Raw genomic sequence first — 22,125 nt, 5'->3', positions numbered from 1 at the left:
GCAGACTTGTCAAAGCATTAATTCATGGTTTTTACTAACCGGTATCAGTATGTTGTTACGTCGGCATCATTTATAAACGTGTATTACAATGTAATCACGGTAAAATATGTTCATTTTGTTGTAGTTGTAGCTCCCGAGCCAGCGCGTCTTGTTTGAATGATGCGAGTAAACACAGCTGGCAGCCGCGGTGAAACTCGAGCGACTAGAGCGATGCGATAGGAGCGTTTAGAGCGAAGCGAATATTCGCATCGCGTCCGGTCTGAACGCAGCATTAAAGCGAGCTCCGCGCTGCACTGGAAACGCGCCATTACATCACCAGAAGGCAAAAAAAATGTGTACTCACTATATCAACAGCCCCACCAAAAATATTTTCCACCAGCCGCCACTGCAACCACTTTTGACTTATAGAGAAATATAGTGAACAGAAAATAACAATAACAGCCTGCACAATATTGATCAATTCCGTACACACACACACACACTCGGAGCTCAGGCTGTGAGTGTTTGTGTGTGCTCAGGCTGAGCTCCGCGGTGTCTCGCAGACCCCACGGAGCAACCAGGAAACGACACCAGTAATACCGCTCACACTGTCGGCTCCTCGCGTCTCAAAGGGCGGAGCAGCGAGCCTCGCAACGTCCCGCCAACACGGCACCCAGACCCCACGCAGCATTCTCATCTGTTTGTCATTACTGGTGTCATTTTCTGGTTGCTAACAAACACCATTGTAACACATAATCCCTGATGTTCCGCTGTAACGGTGGTGGACCAATCAGAACAGAGTGGGCGAGCTGACCAATCAGAGCACAGTGGGCTCACAGGGAGGGAGGGGGGGGCAGGAGCTCCAACAAGGCGTTTAGGACAGAGAGTGAATACACATACTATACAGAGATGCTGTATGAGAAACCATGTGAGTTTGGAACATTGAACAATGTAAATCTATTCTAGTAGACCTCAACAATGGAATTATGATCAGTAGAAATGGCCATGTCATGGTACCTTTAAAACAAAGAAACTAATCAGATAAAACGACAACTTTCAGTGTAGAGTGTAAACTTTTTCTTCACAGTGTTTAGGGTTGATTATCAGTTACACTGGAGCCCTGCAGCAGCGGGGAATTAGAACAAAATGGTTCCGAAATATGGAACCAATGGAGCAGAAACTAAACAGCACTCTGAAGTAGTAACTTCGGAGTTGGAAAGCACCAATGTCTCTAATATGAACTGTCAGGGGTATTCCTTGTTTCCTCTGGGGACTGAACAGGAACAGCATTTTACATTTCTCAAATAATGACTCCCCAGGCTCCAGTATGGCTGGAACTGGTTGTCCTGCAGCAAGCATGCAAGGGATTTTAATGTTCTAATCTATGTAAAGGGGGCTACTGATGTGTATAGGATCAGATAACTATAGTGAGTGAGTCAAAAATTCTATAGTATAGACAACATACACACTGTCACAAATATTATTGGTAAAAGTACACACACATCTACATCCTAATCTGGATGCACTGTGAGTAGCTGCATTCCACTGTGACTATTCAGAGTTGGGCACACACACACACACACACTCAAACACACTCACAACACCGTCACCAAAATAAAACACAGACCAAGATTGTTTAGACAAGTGAACGTACAGATAGATGCTGATCGTTCCTCTCCTTCTATAAATAGACACTCCTAGCAACCGGCAGAGCAGCACCAAAAGGAACAGCATGTTAACCTGATCCTCTACAGCAGAGCTGATGGGGAGAGGCAGGAGGACAGGTGGCGACCCAAGAACAAACACCAGACAATATCTGGAGTCTAATATTGGTATTTGATTATTTTAAAGGCAGTAAAATAAGGTTATTTCACCAATTTAATGAAATGTAACATATTGGATACAAAGGCAAAGACAGTTCTGAAGTCAAGTGTAAATAAACAAAATAGAGTCAGAAATCAAAGAAAACATTGACGTTTTCTACCTATAGAAAGTATATTCCTATTTGAAGTTCTATTGTTCTAATCTTTCACGAAATTGTATTAAAGTAGCTAGATGTATTTGTTGACATTGATGGAAATAAAGACTGTTGAATCTCAAAGTGGTTCCAGAACTGTAGAAAGTGATCATGTGAGATCACATCACTGAGATGTGTTGTCTGTGTCGTTAAGTGGTTTCAATGGACTGAAGTATAACACCTTTATATGGAGGCATGCTTCTGAATCACAGAAAAACCTACACTATTAAAAAGACAAAAGAAAACTGCCAGCAACTCCAATAAAATGGTCTTAGATAAAAGCAAATCAGAGTTGGATAAAATAAAACCGCCAAGGCATGTTTAAGGACAAAAAATGACTAATTATATTATATATATGAAAACAATTCATCTAACGTTACACACCTGACACACATACCTTATCACACACAAATGAGCAACCGTGAACATCCTAAACTCATATTCATGAGAGACGTGCAAACATGGCAGACAATATATAAATGTATGCAGACAATCAAATAAAGCAGCTTAACCTGAAGGTGCACACACAGAATCACACCAGCCTTATCTCAATCCTCAATCACTGCCAATCCTATTAAGCCTCATTATTGCTCAGGGGATTTATGTAAGTATGTGTTTGCGTGTACATGCGTGGACATGTGTGTCTGTGTTCTTTCCTCTCCATCAATTAGTGTCTAATGAGGTTTATTGATTAGCTAATTGCTTCGTTAGTACAGCATTATTTGGTCAATCTCAAAGTATATTGATTTGATAAGATGGAAGAATGAAAGAAGAGCAAGAGGAGGAAAGTGTTTGCGGGAGCAAAAATTACATTTATTTACACTTCAGATTATTGAACATTTGTTTCACTAAAAGATGTGTTTCCTGAGCTAAGTGCAGCATATATTTCCTCCCTGGGAGAAGATACTTCCTCAAACTTTGGTTTCTACCAGTCTTTCCTCTGGAAGGACTGATGAGCAGCATCACTACGGTTACCATATCCATGACAACCTCTCCCGCTGCTATTATTGGGCATGTCGTCAAGGAGACATAGCAGCATATTATGGGATGCAGACAGATATAGAAATCATGTACTGAAAGCATTACAACAGATCCGAGGTATTACATAGGAGAGACCTGAGCGAATCTAGCGAGGGGGCGCCATATTGATTCTAAAACTCAATCACACTGAGGGTCAGGGGTAAATATAAAGAGCCTCAGCAGGAAACTGAGCCACATTCATCATGATGCAGCTGCTTCAGATCATAATTCAATAAGAGGTCAAGCTTTGTATAAGCTTTCAGTTTATTTGCAATTTAAAAATAGTAAAAATTGGGAAGATATGTGAAAACTGTGGGTGAGAAAACAAAACCACAACAAGCTAGGCATAATGTGTCCATCAAATGACAATAGGAAAACAAATGACAACAATACTCAACAATGGGGGTGTTTAGGGTTAGCTGAATAACAATAACAACATGAAATGTAACCTGAAGGTGAATCTTGGGTCGTCTTGCAACCTAACCTTGCTCCTTTGTTGATGTTCAACCAGAGGCCTGTACTACGAACAGTGGCGGCGCCAGGGTATGGCTGGGGTAGGCTACAGCCATACCAAGAAATGGCTTAGCCCTACCTTAGCCCGACCATGAAAAATTATGTTAAAGTAAGCATGTTGAGAACACGGATTGCGAAAATCTATCGGTCGTCTCCACAACACACAAACTGATCCTGCTGTAACAACAAGTGCACGTTACTGACGCAATATGGTTGAGACCATTCGGGCTTATGCTAAAGGGGTGCAAGGAATAGTCTAAGTAGTGGGGGAGTTTTATACACTAAAGGTGTGGAAATTCTCTGGCTTTATAATATCAGCGCGGCCGCGGTCAGATCAAAATGCCTCCGAATGCAATTTGAACAGACCTACGGCCAATCAGAGCAACGAAACGTTGGGTCTGCTGCGTCATGCATTACTGATTCGTCACGTTCACAGTGAAAAGTCCCCAAACTCGCGCCGAGTAAATTGCTGACAGCAGAACTTCTAGGATTAATTGTACATTGAGGTACAAGTCGAACAGGTGCCAGAGTCACACGACCCACCTGAAGAGTGAATAGTGAGTTTTGAATATATTTTGTAATAATGGGTCATTTGAAAAAGTGTTTTGTATGACAATAGAGATACAGGCTACCTGTTGTGTGCTGTGTCTGTGTCTCTGTGTCTCTGTGTCTCTGTGTGTGTGTCTCTCTCTCTCTCTCTCTCTCTCTCTCGCGCTCTTATATGTCTCTATTAGCTCTCTGAGCAGCTCTCTATCTCTCTCTCTCTCTCTCTCTCTCTCTCTTTCTATCTCTTCTCTTCTCTCTCTCTCTCTCTCTCTCTCTCTCTCTCTCTCTCTCTCTCTCTCTCTCTCTCTCTCTCTCTCTCTCTCTCTCTCTATATAAGCCAACTTTTCTTGTTTCTGCCGCTGCGTAGCATGTTGTAACAACGTGGAATTAGCAGAATAGGCTATTGTATTGTTTTAACTCACACCTGTTGCTCTCGATGTAATTTAGCTGAAAAAAGGAGACTAATAAAAGCTAATAAAAGCCTCACGCGTGCGTTTCACTGTCAAGGGGTGCGATATAGCGTGTATGTAATTGCATTACAAATACTGACTTGAGCCCCACCACTGTATGGGTTAGCCCTACCATAGATTACCCGACAAAAATACTCTGGCGCCGCCACTGACTACGAAGCCGGATTTTTGCTTAGCGATGTAACTTCAGGGTAAACTCTGGGTTTCCGGTCCTACGACGCTGGTTCTCTTCTTACCGGGGTAGATCTCCATGGTAACTTATGCTGAACGGCTAGCCTGGTCCGGAGCAGGTTATGCCCCACAAATAATTGTACCTCCTACGGCCACCATGGCCTTTGGGCCCCTCACACTGTTAAAAGTTGCTTTAAAAGCGTCAGAACAGTGGTTTCTGAACTGCATTATGCTGCGTTCACAACGGACGCGATGCGAATATTCTCATCGCTCTAACCGCTGGAGTTTCACTGCGGCTGTCAGCTGTGTTTACTCCTGTCATTCAAACAGGATGCGCTGGAGAGGAGGCGGGGCTTATATCCATGTAAATACTGGAAACCAACTACGACCAAATTAACCTATGTTACCGTGATTTAATTGTAATACACGTTTCAAAATGATGCCGAAGTAACTAAATACTGATAACGGAGTAAAAACGATGCTTTAAGTGCTTTAAGTGTGCAGACAAGACGGCATGCAAAACCTTTTAAAATGCGCGTTTTGTGAATGGAGATTGGATCGATCAGGCTAAGCTAACGTTGTAGCTACTCCGTCCACACTCACAACAACGTCCTAAAGACAGAATTAAAGCAGCGACTGTATTCGTCATGACAGAGACAGTCTGTGGTTTGTACTTGTTTAACTTTTGTCTAGTTTCTGAACAGATATGAGGAGCTGTGAGGAGTTGATTAAGACACACACACACACACACACACACTTTTGCATTTCAAAGTATTGCTTGTTCATACAGTTGGATGTTGGAGCTTCACTGTGCACTGCTGAATGATGTATGTGCAGAGTTTGACCCTTGAAGGCTGTTTCTTCTGCTCTGAAATGGAATATATTTGTTACATATTAATAGAATTTTTGATTTTTAGATTTCATTTTTGATTTGTGAATGGGAGTAGTAGTAGATGGAAAACATACCAAACACTAATTATTCAAAGTAAAGTATTTCATTTTATATACGGTAATACTAAGGAGGCATAGGCCTATATGATGATACGATTATTGATATTAAAAAAGTGATTTGTTTTTTGTCATTAGAAAGTGAAGTTATTTATTTGTAAGCTCCAAATCCTAATTGTTTCGTCAATGGCCTTTGTGCCCTGGCATGTGGCCTTTGCGCGCTGAAAAAATGTGTAACACCAAAGGCCAAATGGCTTTGCTCCTAAAATGAAGAAAATCCAAGCCTGGTGCAAACGTGAACATTAATAGAATATCACCTCCCATCTTTAGAGCAATCTGACTATTATAAAATTAGCGTTAAACTTAAATATCTGCCACAAGTTAACATAAGTAACCGGATCATAGTAACATTACGTACAGTCACTGTGAGTGCAGACGTTGATGTGTCCCATTATCATTCATATCATATCACATCATAATGTATCATATATTTCCTTATCTGAGTCAGCTGAGCCGTATCTGGCCGTGCAACACTCACAGTGTCACATACTGTATGCAGAAGTATTATTTTAAGCAACACATTAAGTTGAGGAAACACTCAAGACAAATGTAATTAAAGTCAGATCGTGTTTTAGACGGGGCAGTGATATCATAAACCTGTTAATGTACGCATTCAAACACTTGTTCTGTTGCCAGCTGTATTCACCTTGCAGGTGCAGCTATGTGGCTTTTACCCTGGATAAAGTGTTTAAGTCATGGATGTTTAAAGTTGAAGTTCTTCATATGTCTAATATTATAGTTTACTTTTCACTCAGGAAGTATGACGCTGCGCTGTCAGTACGCTTGTCCATGTTTGTGATTGGTCAAATGTTGCTAACCCCACCCCTTTCATGTGAACGTGCACTCAGCCGGACAGAGAAACCCTGGCTTGAGTTACCGAGTTGATAACAAGCGTCGTAGGACCGCTTAGCGAGATTGCGTTTGTTTTGGGTTAGTTAAGCCAGATAACTCAAACATATCCAAGGTATGTTGAACTGGATTCGTAGTACAGGGCACAGGTAGGCCGACTTTGAATGTTGTGTTTAAAAATCACAACCTACTAATCCTCATCATTCTGCTTTAAGCCTCAAGTCCATCTGCACACCGCTTCCTGTGTCAAAGGGTTATAAAACTAATCGACCACAGCTGTTGGTGGTGAGTAGGTAAGGTGTGTATGTGCGGTTTCCAAAAAGGCAAATAGAGTGTCATTAAAATTCCCCTGTGTGGTGTGGACAGACATTGAGACAGTAGACTTACTGTTAGCCAGTTTAGACTGTCCACTGAAAATAAATGATACACTTTGCACTACTTAAAGTTTCCCCTTTTTATATTATTTATATTTATATTGCTTGATAAAAGTCAGTATCTTTACAAAAAATGCACTATATTGGCTATAACTAAAGCTGCTGTACTGAATGCTTTTCAAAATGTTCCTAGCTAGATCATGTGATCACCGGCTACTCTGACTGTTTTCTTATAAAGTAAGAACAGTAAAACTCTCCATAATACGAATGAGATTCTCTAAATCAGCAATGAGCTCATATAACATGTGAATAGCACATTACAGGCGTGAGCTTTCAGAATGAGTAAATGTGGCAAATTCATTCTTAGAAAGAAGAGAAGATAGAAAAGAAGAAGCATAGAGTGACAGATGTGACATGGCCTGAGAGGGATTAGTTTTCTTTTGACACTAATACACTGGCTGCAAGCTCATATCCACAGACACAGAGAAAGACACTGACACTCAGACACACTGCGTAATCGTGTAATCATATTGATTTATAGCTGTGTTATTGATTGTGATCTGTTCAGGGTCCCCCCCCCCCCTAAACATAAGCGCACGCTGATGCGCTCACACACGCACAGACATACACAACCACTCAGAAGCGCCACATGTATAGGCTATCAACAACAGCCTGCCCTGGCCTCAGACAGGGCTCGAGCTTAAGGACGTCCCGTGGTCGAAAAAAATAGTGTCGGGGAGGATAACAAATAATTTTGGGACGAATTTGGGACGAGAGTTAAAATAAAAATACCCTGCTAACTCTACTACAAACGGCGATGAAAATGAAACCGACTGCACGTTTTGTGTAGCACATTAAACCTCCTTGTAAACACACACGCACAAAACATTTAGAAACCCGCGAAATACACACACATGTAGCTACAGCTGGGCCGCTGGCTGTCAGCCAGCCGCCCAGCTGGCTGTGCCCACGAATTCCTGGCCCGCGAATTCCTGGCCCGCAAATTCGCGGGTCTAGCTATGTAGCCTACTGAGTGTGTGTATTCCGCGGGTTGAGTGATGTACAATGGCATCCCGTGGAGGAATTCTGAAATGTTTTACCGTTACATCACAAAAACGCACAGCAGAACCAGACCCTGGAGCGCCGGCCTCTTTATTTACTCACTCCTCTTCATCCCCTATGGGCAATAAGGCTAAGATGAGAACTCTCCATCGTATTTAGTCCTTAGCAATATGCTGCGCCTCTCCCCATGTAGGGATGGGTACCGAGCCCCGGTATTAAACGGGCCAGAATTATTAAAGACAGTGGTAACGTTAAGCTCCGACGTTATCGGACTTTTTATCGGTACTGGAGACATTTAAAAAATATGTCATATGTATTATTGCTACATACACATTATATCGCAGTTTTAGTTTCACCAACTCCGTTTCTAATATGCAATAAGACTACAACATGCGTCTATGATGTATTTTCGAGCTTTCCAATCCAGACGAGATCTCTCTCTCCCGTCTGTGTGCGAGGGGGCGGGCCGTTTGTAAAGGTCTCCTGACTGTGTTGCAGACTGTCATCCTGGTTAGTGGTTACATTTTAAATTCGGGACGGTCCACATTAATTTCGGGACGGCTCAGATTGAATTTCGGGACAGTTCCGGGAGGATGGGGAAAAAAGTTAGTCGAGAGCCCTGGCCTCAGACCACCACAGCCTGACAACGGCAGAGCGAACTAAGAAGAGGATTAAACCTGTTTCCTTGATGTTTGTCTCTGGGAAATGGGCTGGTAGGCCTACATGGACCGGTTGCTATAATATAGCTTTTGATCTTGGCGTCGGGGGTCTCAATAGCGCCATAGAGTCCCCTATTGGTTGGGGCCCTTGGGGGAACTGTTGGACCAGCCTCTCCTCCTGGCTGGCTGGAGAGGAAGGTTGCACAGCCACGGATACAGCTTCACTTGTGGAGCTACATGGCAATGATGGTGGTGAGGCAGGTGAGCTATCGTTAGCCTCCGGCTGCCGCTGCACGTCAACATTGTTAACGTTAGCGCTCGATTTCGAGGACGATGTATGACAAAAAAAAAGGTCTGATTTTGTCAGTTTAGCTGTTACATCTCCTTGTTCTCTCTTGGCCTTTCTCTTTTTAGCACTGCTCTTTTGCTTTGGTTTGCTGTACATTATAAATGCAAGCTATTACTTTTTTTATAATGCTACTGAACTTGCTGCTGCTAGCTACAGTAAAGTACAGGTTGATTAAACGGTTCACATGACATGAAAGGGAGCAAGGTCATTGGACAGACAAATTACAAATTAATTTAGGTTGCTTGGTTACTTTGAAGACTGTGTGAACCAATAAATGCCATTGGTAAATGCATGGGCCCCTGGCTGGCTCTGGGTCCCGGTGCGTTGCAGAGGCTGCACCGTCGATAGTTACGCCACTGGACTGATGATATATTATTATACCACCGAGCAACACACTATTTTCCACACATACGAAACGCACGCATGCCAGCAAATACAAACACACACACCCTGGTTAGCGGCCAGGTTCAAGTCATTAGAATAGAGGTTTGGCAAGAAGCAGTCAGAAAATCAAGTTCTGAAGCAACAGATGTCTTCGATTTGTAAGATGATTTTTTCTTTACCTTAAAAGAATATAAAATAATTCCACATTCAGTGCATAACACTAGATGACAATTTGGCAACCGCAAAATCTTTCCCTAACCAAACGACTATTTTCTTAGCCAAAAAAGTTTCCCACAGGATGCTTAGCCTTTGATAAAATCAACTAAAATAGCTTTATTTGATTCAATTCAATAGTCTTCAGTCAAAATAAACAAACCCTTCATTTTATTCAAGCTTCAAAGTGGAACATCATAATCAACAAGTCTGTTATATTTAAACAACCAATGAAAGAGCCAAAAAAATCTCATCAAGAGATTATTTAAAGAAATACATTCTTCTTTAATCCCTGCTTGATAAAAAAATGTCTATTCTGTCCTTCTCCCATCTTTCTTTCTTTCAATGCCTCTCCTTTCCTTCACACATCTTGTCTTTCACCTCCATGAACCAGTCACAGAGTCATACATCCTCCCCCTCTCCTGCCTCGTATATACAGTACGTGGCAGGAAATCACACAGGCAGTGGAATCAGCTAGATATGTGTGAATGACAATGCTGCTCAGTAATGCTAATTAAGAGAAAAATCTTCTGAAGAATTGTTTCATAAATCATCACACACCAAATCAAATGTGAGTCAAGACAAAGCATTCACCTTGGAAACGCAGGTGTCCGACCACAAGAACAAAAACCAAGTCTTGCAGGAATGGGGGAAAAAAACCAATGAGCCAAGCAGGTATTTGAACCAGCTAGTGGACTTCACAGCATGTGAGTGTATATTACTTTAAAGCAGTTTAAATATCGTGGATTACTCACCAGGTTGGAGTTGGTGGCGTTTGAGTCATCCTCGGGAAAGGGGATGTAGACAGCTAAGGCCACACAATTGGCGAAAATGGTCATCAGGATGATGATTTCAAATGGTCTGAGAGGAGGGTTAAGGAACATACACACCGGAACAGAGAACACAAAACACAAGCAAAGAGACATTTTCACAGTAGGAATAATCTACTTTCTAAATTGTTTCAACTTCCCAAATTTTTTTTTTTTTTTTTTTCCATAACTCAAACTAATTATTTTCGATGTCACTGAGAAATGAGAATTACTAAAAACTTTTGTACGGTGTTTATTTTGCCTTTGATTTTTGTATATAACTGCTATCAGTTGATATGACTTTTTAGAATACAAAAAATGTTACACCATTATTTGCCACAAAGCCTTAATTAGCACACAGCTGACTGGAGCATATACTGAATTGTGCATCCATGTACTTCAAACGTATGTTTAAAACATAATTGGTTCCTGTAATAAAAATAGGCCCAGGTTCAGCCAGTTGTTCGATGATCCATGAAAAAACCTATGCAGTACAAAACAGACTTTGACCTCTAGCCCTATTGAACACAAAACAAGTTCAAATCAGGCATGTTATTTCAACTAAGAGGTATGTTTAAACATCCTTACCTAAGCAGAGGTATATATAGGCACATATCAGAGTGCAAAAGCAGTGTACACAGTGAGACAGATCAAAGCTGTCCAGTTTGCCTTTGCGTTCACAATAAGACATATTGGGTCACTTAGGAACCTCTGTGTGTGCAAGGGTGGTTAGAGAGACAGTGCATGCCCTTATATGGGCACGCCGTGGAGCAAGCCTGTCGCGTGGATGATGGGATGTGGACAGAGAAAGAGTGAGAGTGAGATGGAATGAGAGAGAGGAGACACACAGGGTTTTTTATTTGGAACGGTCCTTGAGAGGGGAGTGACCTCATTATTCTTGGCCTCAGAGAGAGAGATGCAAAGTGAGAGAGAATAGAGAGGAAGGAGAGTGAGGGAGGGAATGTGAAGGAGAGATAAAGGAGGTCTGGTTTTCATCAACACAATTACTAACTGCCACTGCTGTCACCTCCTTTTGCTCTCGTTCTGCTTTCCTTTCTATTCTTTCCTTCCTTCCTTTCCTCCTGGCTGCAAGTCAAATTATTCTAATACTGCAGATCTTGTTGTATATGCCGTAAAAATAATTGTTCTGATAAGTTGCGCTGTCAAAAAGTCAAATCCAGAAGACAAGAAGACGTATTTTCAACTGCATTACCATGTATCTATTATATAACTCTGTCTAAAGTAAAACATTACAAGATATCTTCTCTATAAGGCCTTGAAGACTTGAGTAAAGTTCCTTCAGTTGGGGAAATATTCCACTTTACAGTCTTACCGTATAAGTTTATGTTTGGATCAAGGACTGACCCTTGAACAGCATCAGCCACAAGATCATTCAGCCTGGGACTAAAATGCATCAAAGATAATCACTCACCCTTGTACCGAGGGCTCATTAAAACACACACTGGACATGCGGTGACCAGCAGGAAAACACGCCTGTAACTCATTTGGGGTTCCTGACCCATCATATAAAAAAGCCTTGAGGTCTGCTACCATCAACATGATAATACATCTACTGTCTGCTGTGCTGCTGAGAGCAAAACAACACTTGGGAAAAATCAGGAGGAGAGGGTCTAAGTGAAGGATCAATACAAGTACATAGTCTATTAATAATGCAAATTAAACAGCCCAACAAAAGCAGTATTCATTTCAAACAGAACATAAATATTCATGCCCAAAGCTAATCTGGGAGGGATTGACTTGGACAGCTCTATTAAAAACAGCAATAACCACCACGGCGATTCAATGTACACATTCAGAGTTTTAACAAGCTAGCTGTATATGCTATTCCACAACTGATCACACTGGGATTGCATCCACATACAAAGAGGGATGCTGTTATTTTCTGAAATACTCAGCATTTTCCTCACATAAACACAACATGCAGCTCACAAAACCTCTTATCCGACAAATCCAAACAAGAACTAGTCATTTACGGATTTTATCTGGGAGAGCCAGCTCAACTCAGCTCAGATGCTCTATTAAGCTGAGAATATTTATCTGTTTGCCTGATTGAGCTGAAAATGCATACAAATAGTGTAACCCCCAATGTGACTGTGTGTGTGTGTGCGTGTGCATGCGTGCGTGCGTGCGTGTGTGTGTTTGTGTGTGTGTGCGTGTGTGTAAATGCACTCAATGACACCTTTTCAAAATGACCACTTAGTTGGATTTGATATAGAGAACATGGTTATTAGCCCCGCTCTCTCCTTGTCTCTCAGGCTGACCTTGCGGTGTGCAGGTAATGCTTAAATGCTATAATTACACAGCATGTGAGAGTGCTGCATCTGTGTGTGTGACGTGTGTGTGTGACGTGTGTGTGTGTGTGTGTGTGTGTGTGTGTGTGTGTGTGTGTGTGTGCGTGTGTGTGTGTGTGTGTGTGTGTGTGTGTGTGTGTGTGTGTGTGTGTGTGTGTGTTTTAGTCCTTTTATCATCTGTGTGCAAGCATGTGCGTGCTCTCTTCAACAGTGTTTATGCGTGTGTTCTCTAATATAAGTGTGTCTTTGCATGCATGTGTGTGTGAGCTCAGACAGGCCCCATTGACCTGTTGAGAGCAGTAGCTGTTGTCATGGTAACAGAGGAGGAAGAGTGGAAGATTTAGGATCTGCTATCTCTAGAGACAGCGGTACTCACAGAATACAGGACACACGCAGGGGCAAACACACAAAGCCTATAGAATAAAAGCAACACATGAATACCTAACTACCCACGCACACGCACACACACACACACACACACACACACACACACACACAGACAGACAGAACAGTCACCCAGACACTAATGTTCAAATGCATTGCCGTGATGAAAGATATTCCAAAGTAGAGTGTTTGGATACAAAAGCAGGCAGAAAGAAATGCTGACAGACACATTTTACTGCATTTTTGCTACTGTTCTGCTTCTTCCAAGTTCGTTATGACTCCATCCTGTTACATCTTCTTCATTCTGGTCTTTCCCCAAAAGCTTATTTTAATGTCTTTATCTTTCCCTAACTCATCTCATTCCCTCACCTTTCTCTCTCTGTAACCCTGGCTTTCTCATCCTTCCCTCCTTTCAGAGCTGTTTAAATGAATGATGCTGGGAATTGTGGGTAATGATCTGAACACCGATCAGTCATTCGATGAGAGAGTTCCATTGACCCTGAGGGTTTATGCATGCTTTCTCCCATTCATTTTCATTGTTTTCAACACCATAAGCACAGCTACCTGGGATGGTTTGAGACCTATTATTGCATTATGACTTTGAATAATTACTATAAATACTCAAGGTGATCAGCAAGACAATTTGTCTTCATCCCTTGTTTTACCACACAGAGCGGGATTAAAGGGCAGGGCTGTTCCTATGGGACATTTAGACTTGTTTTTATGAAAACATTTTTAAAAGGCTCAAAATGAAGCTTGGTCTTTCTGATTAATTTGAGCAAAACCATCAAAACAAAACAGACCTAATGAAATCAAATTGCCATTTTATGGTTATTTGATATAATATAATATCATTTACAGGTTCATAAGAATGTCATCCAGAATTATAACAAAAGTAATCACTAGATATACACATTTAAATAACTACAGCTATGGGTATGTTGATGGCAGAAAACAAAGAAAATCCACAAGAAGCCTCTTCAATCAAAAAAAATCCTTTAAAGCCAATTAGATTTCCGGGTATTGTTTGTGATTCAAAGTGATTAAACCATACTTTGAATACTACGAAACAGTCCTGAAGGTTATGATACGATCAAGATTTTGACCAAGAGTATTTTTTCATTAAAGCCTACAATTCTGATTTATTCTAATGTGGTAATCGCCTAATGCAACTTTCTTCCAACATACATGAATAGTACTTACTCGTCTTTTTCATCAATTCAATTCATCTTCCACTCCTCTTTTCCTCCCTCATTATCCCCCTCCTCTCCCTTCTCCTACCCCTCACTTAATATCTGCCCCCCTACTTCTCTGTTATTTTTCTTGTTTACCTTTCCCATCCTCTCTTCCCTCAGTCCCCCCTCCCCAGCTAATCCGCTCCATCATCTCTCCTGTTGACATCCATATCCTGCCCAGAACCCTGCCCTTCTCATTTCCCCCAACCCCTCCTCTTCCTCCCCTCCTCTCCCTCTCAGGTCCATGTGTGACTCTGCTCTCGCTGAGTCGATGCTCCTGTGGACCCTCTCCTATTATAAATCACTTTTGCTGTGACTCTGACCATTTCTGTCGCTGTCATTATGTTCAGAGGCTTAAAAATGAGGGGGGGGGGGGGGGGTAAGGGTAGAAAGGAGAGATGTGTGGAAGAACAGCAGGAATAAAGGGATTTGAATGGACAGGGACAGGGACAGGCAGAGACGGATAATAAACGGTTAGAGAGATGTGGAGGTGGAGGGTGGAGGGAGCAAAGCAGGAACAGAGGCATGTGTGTACCTGGGGGAGAGAGGATGAATGCAGTTAGGCAGAGCTGGAAGAAAGATATATGCTCGGAGGGGTGTGAAGGAGGGATGAAAATGACACAATTTGTTTTATCCTCCTTTGAGAAAAGAATGTGAGATGAAAGAGAGAGCAGAAAAAGCGAGAGAAGGAGAAGGACAGGCAGAGGAAGGGGAAAGGGATTAGGCCATGTGAGTGAATAACACTCAGTGTGACACAGGAAAGGAGAGAGCTGGATTAAGAAAGAAAGAGAAGAAGGGAGAGGGAACTAAACAAAAGAGGCTGTGTGATGAATTCCTAACACGTTTAGGTCCTCTATCCTTTATGTCCCCCTCTCTCTCCTCATTGCCATGGTTTTTTCTACCTGCATATTTCCATCCAGCATCAATCAATCCATTCAAAACTGGAAGGATGAAATGTGGTCGCAGCACAGACACTATACCAGTATTTATGTGAGATTTGCATGGAAATGTACACCTTAATCTGCTCTGTTTGTAGCATCAGCACTAAAACTTTTGCAAGTTATTGATTCTAGATTGACTGACTGATTCAGTTGCATCGAGGATGTTTTTGTTTTTTTAAATAACTTTTTGCACTTCTACACTTTAAATGTTGTCATTTTGTAAGTATTGTGAATTCCTTAACAATGTCAGGTGCACTGAAAACTGACACATTGACTTCTATTAAACAGATTTCACATAACTGTTTTAGGTTTGTTGAAAGCAATAATATTAAGATGAACATAATATCTATTATTAAAACTTGTTATTATTGCTTTCAACTAACCTAATACAGTAACGTGAAATCTGTTGACATACTGAAATACATTTACATTTTTTTCAGTGTGTCAACATTTAAAAACAGGAAATGTCTCTTGAAAGTGACACATGCGGCATGTTATTCCACCTGGCAAACCTTATAAAGACCAGCCTCCCCTTATGGTTTGTTAAAGGATACTTCCACTCTACGATGCTGATGCAGGCCCTGCGGATGGGGTTCTTGAGTGTGAGACAGAGCAGGGCCCGTGGCGGCCTTGTGGCTGTCGTTGTAGTCTGTTTCTTGGGCTTGGAGCTATAGTGTTGTCTCTTCCGTTGGGTGGAGCTGGCCGTGGAGATGGGCCCGCCCCCTCCCGACACGGGCACCGCCCCTACACTTGACGAAGTGTTGCCCATTATCTTCGCCTGCCGCGCTGCGTCGATAGCCGCCTGCCAGCTCAGGGCCGCCCCCGGTGTGGCCATGTGCTCCGGGGCCAGGCCCACCACGCCCACCACACCCACCCCATGGTTGACCCCGCCCCCTCCTCCACCATGGTCACTGTGGCTGCCACCGCCACTGTGCTCGTTGGTCAGTACAGGGGGAGGAAGGGGGGGAGGGGGAGAGTAGTCGGAGCCTGGAGTGGAGAGGGGAAAAGAAGAGAGGAGAAAGAAAATTAGCAAACAACCAGCGGTGTAAAGTAACTTAGTACATTTACTCAAGTACTGTACTTACGTACAATGTTTAGGGACTTGTACTTTAGTTGAGTATTTACACTTTTTTCTTTTTTGCACTTTTACCCCACTAAAATTCAGGGGTAAATCATGTACTTTCACTCAAATATATTTATTTAATGTATTTAGTTACTTTGCAGATTTTGATTAATAATGTGAAATAAAACAACACTTAAATAAGACCTAGTTACACCTGAAGTATATCCTGCAGTCAGTGTACAAAGGAATTCAAATTGGCTGCACCATTACCGATTTGGCCCATTCTGAAATGGACCAAATTACTTCAGTAACATTTTACTAACTTTTACTTGTAACTGAGTATTGCTACACTCTGGTAGTTCTACTAACACAAACAACTGTCAGAGAGCTCCTAAATCACCGTCTCTCAGCGTTTCAGTTTTTGTACAGTTTAGCAGTTTACTTTGGAGGCTTCAGGAACGTTTGAATTGTTGACACATCGGTTAGTGAGCCCTGTGTATTTTCAGACAGTGAAGTCTCTCTCTGTCGAATAGAATAGACGGTGACTAATATACTCCCGTCAAGCAAGTACAACAGCTAACTGTGTACTGTTTATTTCCTCAACATATTGTGTAGGTTATACAGTCCATTCACTTTTTGTCAACAACACACACTGAACACCTCTCATCAGACCAGCTTTACAACTTTACATAATGATCATTCATTCTCACAACTCTTTATCAATGTTTTGAAGTTTAGATTTTAAAATTGAATATCTGTACTGCTACATTTCCCTCCGGGTATGGTACTAATATTGTAAAATGGCAGGGGTCCAAGAGTCATCCTGTACATTTACTCAGTTGGGGAAAGTGCAGAGAATAAAAAAACACAATATTGCAGACAACAAATAACTGCAGTGAAATAAAAACAACAAAACAAAAATGGTAGAGAATGGTAGAGACAAGAGAGACAGCATTACAATAATCTCAGTGAGATTACATAGTCGTGCTGCCCAGACAAATTGTAGGAATAAGACTAAGTAAGTAAAAGTAAGGGAGAGCGGATTATCCATACTGTATGCTTAGCCAGATTAAAGACAGTTATAATATCCGCCCAGCCCCTCCTTCCCTCTGACATCTGAAAAAGGATTCTGCACATTCTCTCACCATGTAGTGGATTACACACTCTGACACTATGAACCCTTTTCAGGTTTAAGACAACACACATTTGTGCCCACATTTGTTGTTTAAACAAACATTAATGGAAATGTTCCTGAGAATAGAAAAGGACAGCATTTCTTTATGGAAACCATATATACATATATTTCTGAATCTAATAAGTCACAGTAATTTAATATGTTCTAGTTGACACTTGGGGTTAAATCACTTGGTTCAGTTTTAAATAATGTATTGAGTTACATACACTAATAAAACCTTAATATTGGTTCAATGTGAAGTGAACACTGTTATTGCTATGTGGAATTCTGTCTCATTTGACCTAATTCCCAAAGTCAAATTCCCAAATCACATAAATGCAAAGCTACTTTTGGGATCAAACGAATGCAAAACTTTAAGAACCCCTGTTAAATTAATCCAACCTGTGGTGTCACAACAGAGATAAGGAGGGAGAGAAAGAGGACGTGTGGAGAGGTATCAGGGAGGTGGAAACACTTATCCTGTATGCTTGGTTTGATTACAGGGCGGTTACAATATCCGTTGAAATCCCATTCCTTTCACTTCACAGCTATACTGTACATTTCTACATATAAAATAACAGGCCTTAGGGAGCATTACATCAGATCCTGAGAAGCAATAACCATATCCCAAGCACAAAGGACCCAAAGGCATCTACCTTCACATGCTGAGTGTTGACAGGCACATAAAGGTGACATGTATTTTCAAAAAGTATATGTGATTTAAATCAAAAACCCAGTTCCTCAGCAACTTAGTGGCTCAGCAAATGTGTATAAGTTAACACAGCACTGTCTAGCCTGCAATCCTTCAATGCATCCTATACATACTTTGCTTAGCCCTGCTCTTTTAATGTGCATAATAGAAGCAGTACTCCTATTTACATTATTAACAGTTCTGCATCAAAACTGTTGCTATAATAAAACCAGATATTGTATCAGCAACATGTACAACTAAGACAGCAGAGGTGCTTATACAAGCCTTGTTAACAGCTGACATTTGAACCAATTATGGCAGGAAGGGCACATGTGTTAACTTACTAGTAATAACATTAATGGCGCCATGAAAATGTGACCAGCAAAGGAGAACCCTGAAGCCAAAGCAGCTATGCATTCAACTGAGACATCATTCATTTTATTATCAACACCTGTGAATTTGTACTGTAAAATGTTGTAGAAATGTCCTTACAAAGACTTTAGAATACGGTATATTAATTATTGAATACAGGCTTCTATTGGTCAGATAAATATTATAATAAAGTAACCAGCAATGTTAGCTGTCAATTATGTGAGTCGTGACGCAGGTTTAAAATATTTCTCTCTAAAATGTAGTAATATGAAGTAAAGTAAAAATAAGCAAGTGCAAAAACCAAACTGCACTTAGGTACAGCATGAGTAACTATACATATTTAGGTATTGTTAAAAACCACAACTGAGAAAACTAAGCAGGCTAGCTAGCAACTGTTTAGCTATCAGGGGCTAGCTTAGCCCAGGGGAATAACCAGGACCATGCAGCGTTCCAAAAGCAAACACTGATACAACAAACATATTAACTACTTATAAGTATCATGTTGTTTCATTATCTTAACAGTACATAACAAATAAAGGTTTACCACAAGCTCTTCTCCTCTTTCTGCGCAGGCTACATGAAACTACAAACCTCTAGTGTGCACACCAAGCTAAACTGCCTGATGCTAACAGAAATAGAACAAAATGTTGCCGAGACTTGTAAGTGTAGTGCAACTGTCGAAATGAAATAGTAATCCTTTACACTATTTTCTATTATTGTAAAAAAGGATAATATTAAACTCCTAATGTTGATTTATTTGTACGGTACCTCTATAGCCTGTGTCCCCAGCACCTGCTATCTGTGCAGCCAGTCGGACAGGAGCGTGCTGCTCATGTAATCATGCTGAACCTTCACATTGACCTGGAAATTATTTGTATCAGATGGTCTTTCAATCATTTTTATTTTTATTTTGTATAACTTACCTGGTTCCTAATATTGTCTGATAAACTCTACATTTGTATGTGCTTTATTGATATTGCAATTTCCTGGTTTTAGTCCTATATGTTTTACTTTTTTCAAAGCCAAGCACATTAAAATATTTGTTTGGATAAGTACTATATAAATAAGCTTTTTAAAATAATTGTAGTGCCCTTAAAGCAATCTTTATACAAATGCTCTGATTAAACAACAACACAAGATATGTCTGCAAATATTAAGGAGCCGTGTTCTGTGAATACAGAATTAATGCCCAAGGAGGTGTTCTTTAAATTCATCAGCGCTGAAGTCACTTTGTATCAGATGCAGCTTTGCCTTATGGGAAATCACACTGTGGTTTAATTTAGAGCATTTCATTACTTGGATGAAACTATAACTTCCCCATTATCTCTAAACTTGGCATTTATTGTAGAACAGAGAACCTAAAAGTTTATAGTAAATCAGTGTTTAACCCTTTACCAATAGCCTACATACGAGAAAAACTGACACAGACTCTGCATCTATTGCAGTGGGCTACTGTCCCAGATGATTCTCTACAGTGGAAAATATGTTTCCTCTTTCTTTTCTCTAGTGTAAGTTAATATCTACTTCCTGACTGCTGTTCACATCATCATCTCTCTCTTTTTCTCACTATCTCTCACAAACACGCACACACACATAATCACTTTCAGCATATTGTATTGCTGTGTGATCAGTTTATCTCACACTGCCTGCCCCCTCTCACAGGGTGTACCCCACTGAGAGTGTGTGTGTTCGTACATACTGTGTGTGTGTGTGTGTGTGTGTGTGTGTGTGTGTGTGTGTGTGTGTGTGTGTGTGTGTGTGTGTGTGTGTGTGTGTGTGTGTGTGTGTGTGCGCGTGCGTGCGTGCGTGCGTGTAGCCGTTTCTGTCGAGTAAACCTGCTGCAGAGCCACTATTTCAAGTATACTACGTCATCGAGTGGCGCCGAAGGACTGTTTAAATGCATGTTAAATCATAGATATATATAAACACGTGTTTATATATATATCTATGTCATTTTTTTACATTTTGAATAGAGCTGCAGCAAGGAGTGGGCCCTTAGTGTGTGGCTTGCATGTGTGCGTCCCTCATTAATTAGTGTCTGATCAGGTGTCATCATCAGTTAATCGACTGATAATTACATCCTTACTGCCCACCCAAATAGATCCCTGTTGGGACACGACAAGGAGAAGGAAAAGCAGATGGATGTAGAGAGTGAGAATGAGGCAGATGTGAGTGAAGAAAATGAGAAGGGCACACAGAGGAGATGACGGGAGGGACTGATCTGAGGCGGGATAATCTAATTGGTCCCCTTCCCTGTCTGTTATCTGGTGGAGACAATTAAATGACAAGAGCAGGACTTCAAAAGTTTTAATGATTTTTTTCCTTTAAATTGTTCGATGATTACATTTTTGCTGCTGTAATTTATACTTCTACTATAACTTTTTGGTGTGTGTGTGTGTGTGTGTGTGTGTGTGTGTGTGTGTGTGTGTGTGTGTGTGTGTGTGTGTGTGTGTGTGTGTGTGTGTGTGTGTGTGTGTGTGTGTGTGTGTGTGTGTGTGTGTGTGTGTGTGTGTGTGTGTGTGTGTGTGTGTGTGTGTGTGTGTGTGTGTGTGTGTGTGTGTGTGTGTGTGTGTGTGTGTGTGTGTGTGTAGCAATGACATTTTGTGGCAGAGTGCTCAGAGTTGCAGTGATAGCATCTCTCCCCAGTCTTTATCATTAAGCAGATAGCAGCTCCACTTACTTGAATTTGCATCAGAGCTTATTAAAGTCTGCAGTTGAGTCACACTGGAGTTCCACTCAGTTAGGTTCACTTCAAGTTCAGTTAGATTTAAAGGTGATTGTCCTTACAGTTTATCGACTAATCTTATGAACTCTCAAAACCATTTGCTCTATCCCTGTGGTCCATATTAATTACATATTTTACGTTTCTTAACTTCAGTTATAATGGGAATATTCAATTTGGATAATCTGGATATACATATGTGCATACAGTTCATTATTGCATTTTCATATTCCAATCCACCAGGTGCAAAAAACATATGCAGGTGAATAAGAATAACACAATTATGGATGGCTGAATTCTATTTATACTGCAATTTTACATGCTGGTTCACTGTCATGGCTCACTAGGAGACTTGAAATGATCAGAGCCATCACTAATGTTATTATGAGTAACACCTGTGCTCTCCCTACCATGGCAAATACAACGTTTGCTGTAAAAAAGGCATAATATCGATTCTGTTAGCCATCGTCTATTGACTGATCAGCAGGTCCAACATGTTGTATAAAATAGCACAAATGATCACCTGCACTACTATGATATGTAACAATGTCTGTTGTTAAATTAACAAATACAAATGAATGCAATATACACAAGTGCAATAAAACATAGGAATGACACATGAATAAGGTATACTATGCATAAAAGGCAACGTTCTACAAACCTCTTACATATAGGGGAAAATATATTTATAGAGGAAGTAGTATTAAAATAACTTTTGAGTATACTATTATTGACTGTAGTCATACTTATATAGCACTTGACTGCAGAACTTTAAGAAGACTAATGTTAAGTATTACTGTATTGTACT

The 22,125-nt window shown here is 40.9% G+C and overlaps 1 protein-coding gene across 19 annotated transcripts in view; it reads right to left on the bottom strand.

Annotated features, from left to right (window-relative positions):
• Positions 1 to 22,125, bottom strand: part of cacna1c (calcium channel, voltage-dependent, L type, alpha 1C subunit) — a 222,324-nt gene that overhangs the window by 147,785 nt on the left and 52,414 nt on the right. For all 19 annotated transcript variants that reach the window (XM_034200822.1, XM_034200829.1, XM_034200824.1 and 16 more), the window contains exons 2-3: positions 15,850 to 16,282; positions 10,370 to 10,475 (exon numbers count right to left, since the gene is read on the bottom strand). In XM_034200822.1, coding sequence (XP_034056713.1) covers positions 10,370 to 10,475; positions 15,850 to 16,282 — 539 coding nt within the window. The remainder of the gene's footprint in view (positions 1 to 10,369; positions 10,476 to 15,849; positions 16,283 to 22,125) is intronic.

Source organism: Gymnodraco acuticeps, unplaced genomic scaffold (genome assembly GCF_902827175.1).
Source record: "Gymnodraco acuticeps unplaced genomic scaffold, fGymAcu1.1, whole genome shotgun sequence".
Classification (NCBI taxonomy): domain Eukaryota; kingdom Metazoa; phylum Chordata; class Actinopteri; order Perciformes; family Bathydraconidae; genus Gymnodraco; species Gymnodraco acuticeps.
This window is presented reverse-complemented; position numbering and strand designations above follow the sequence as displayed.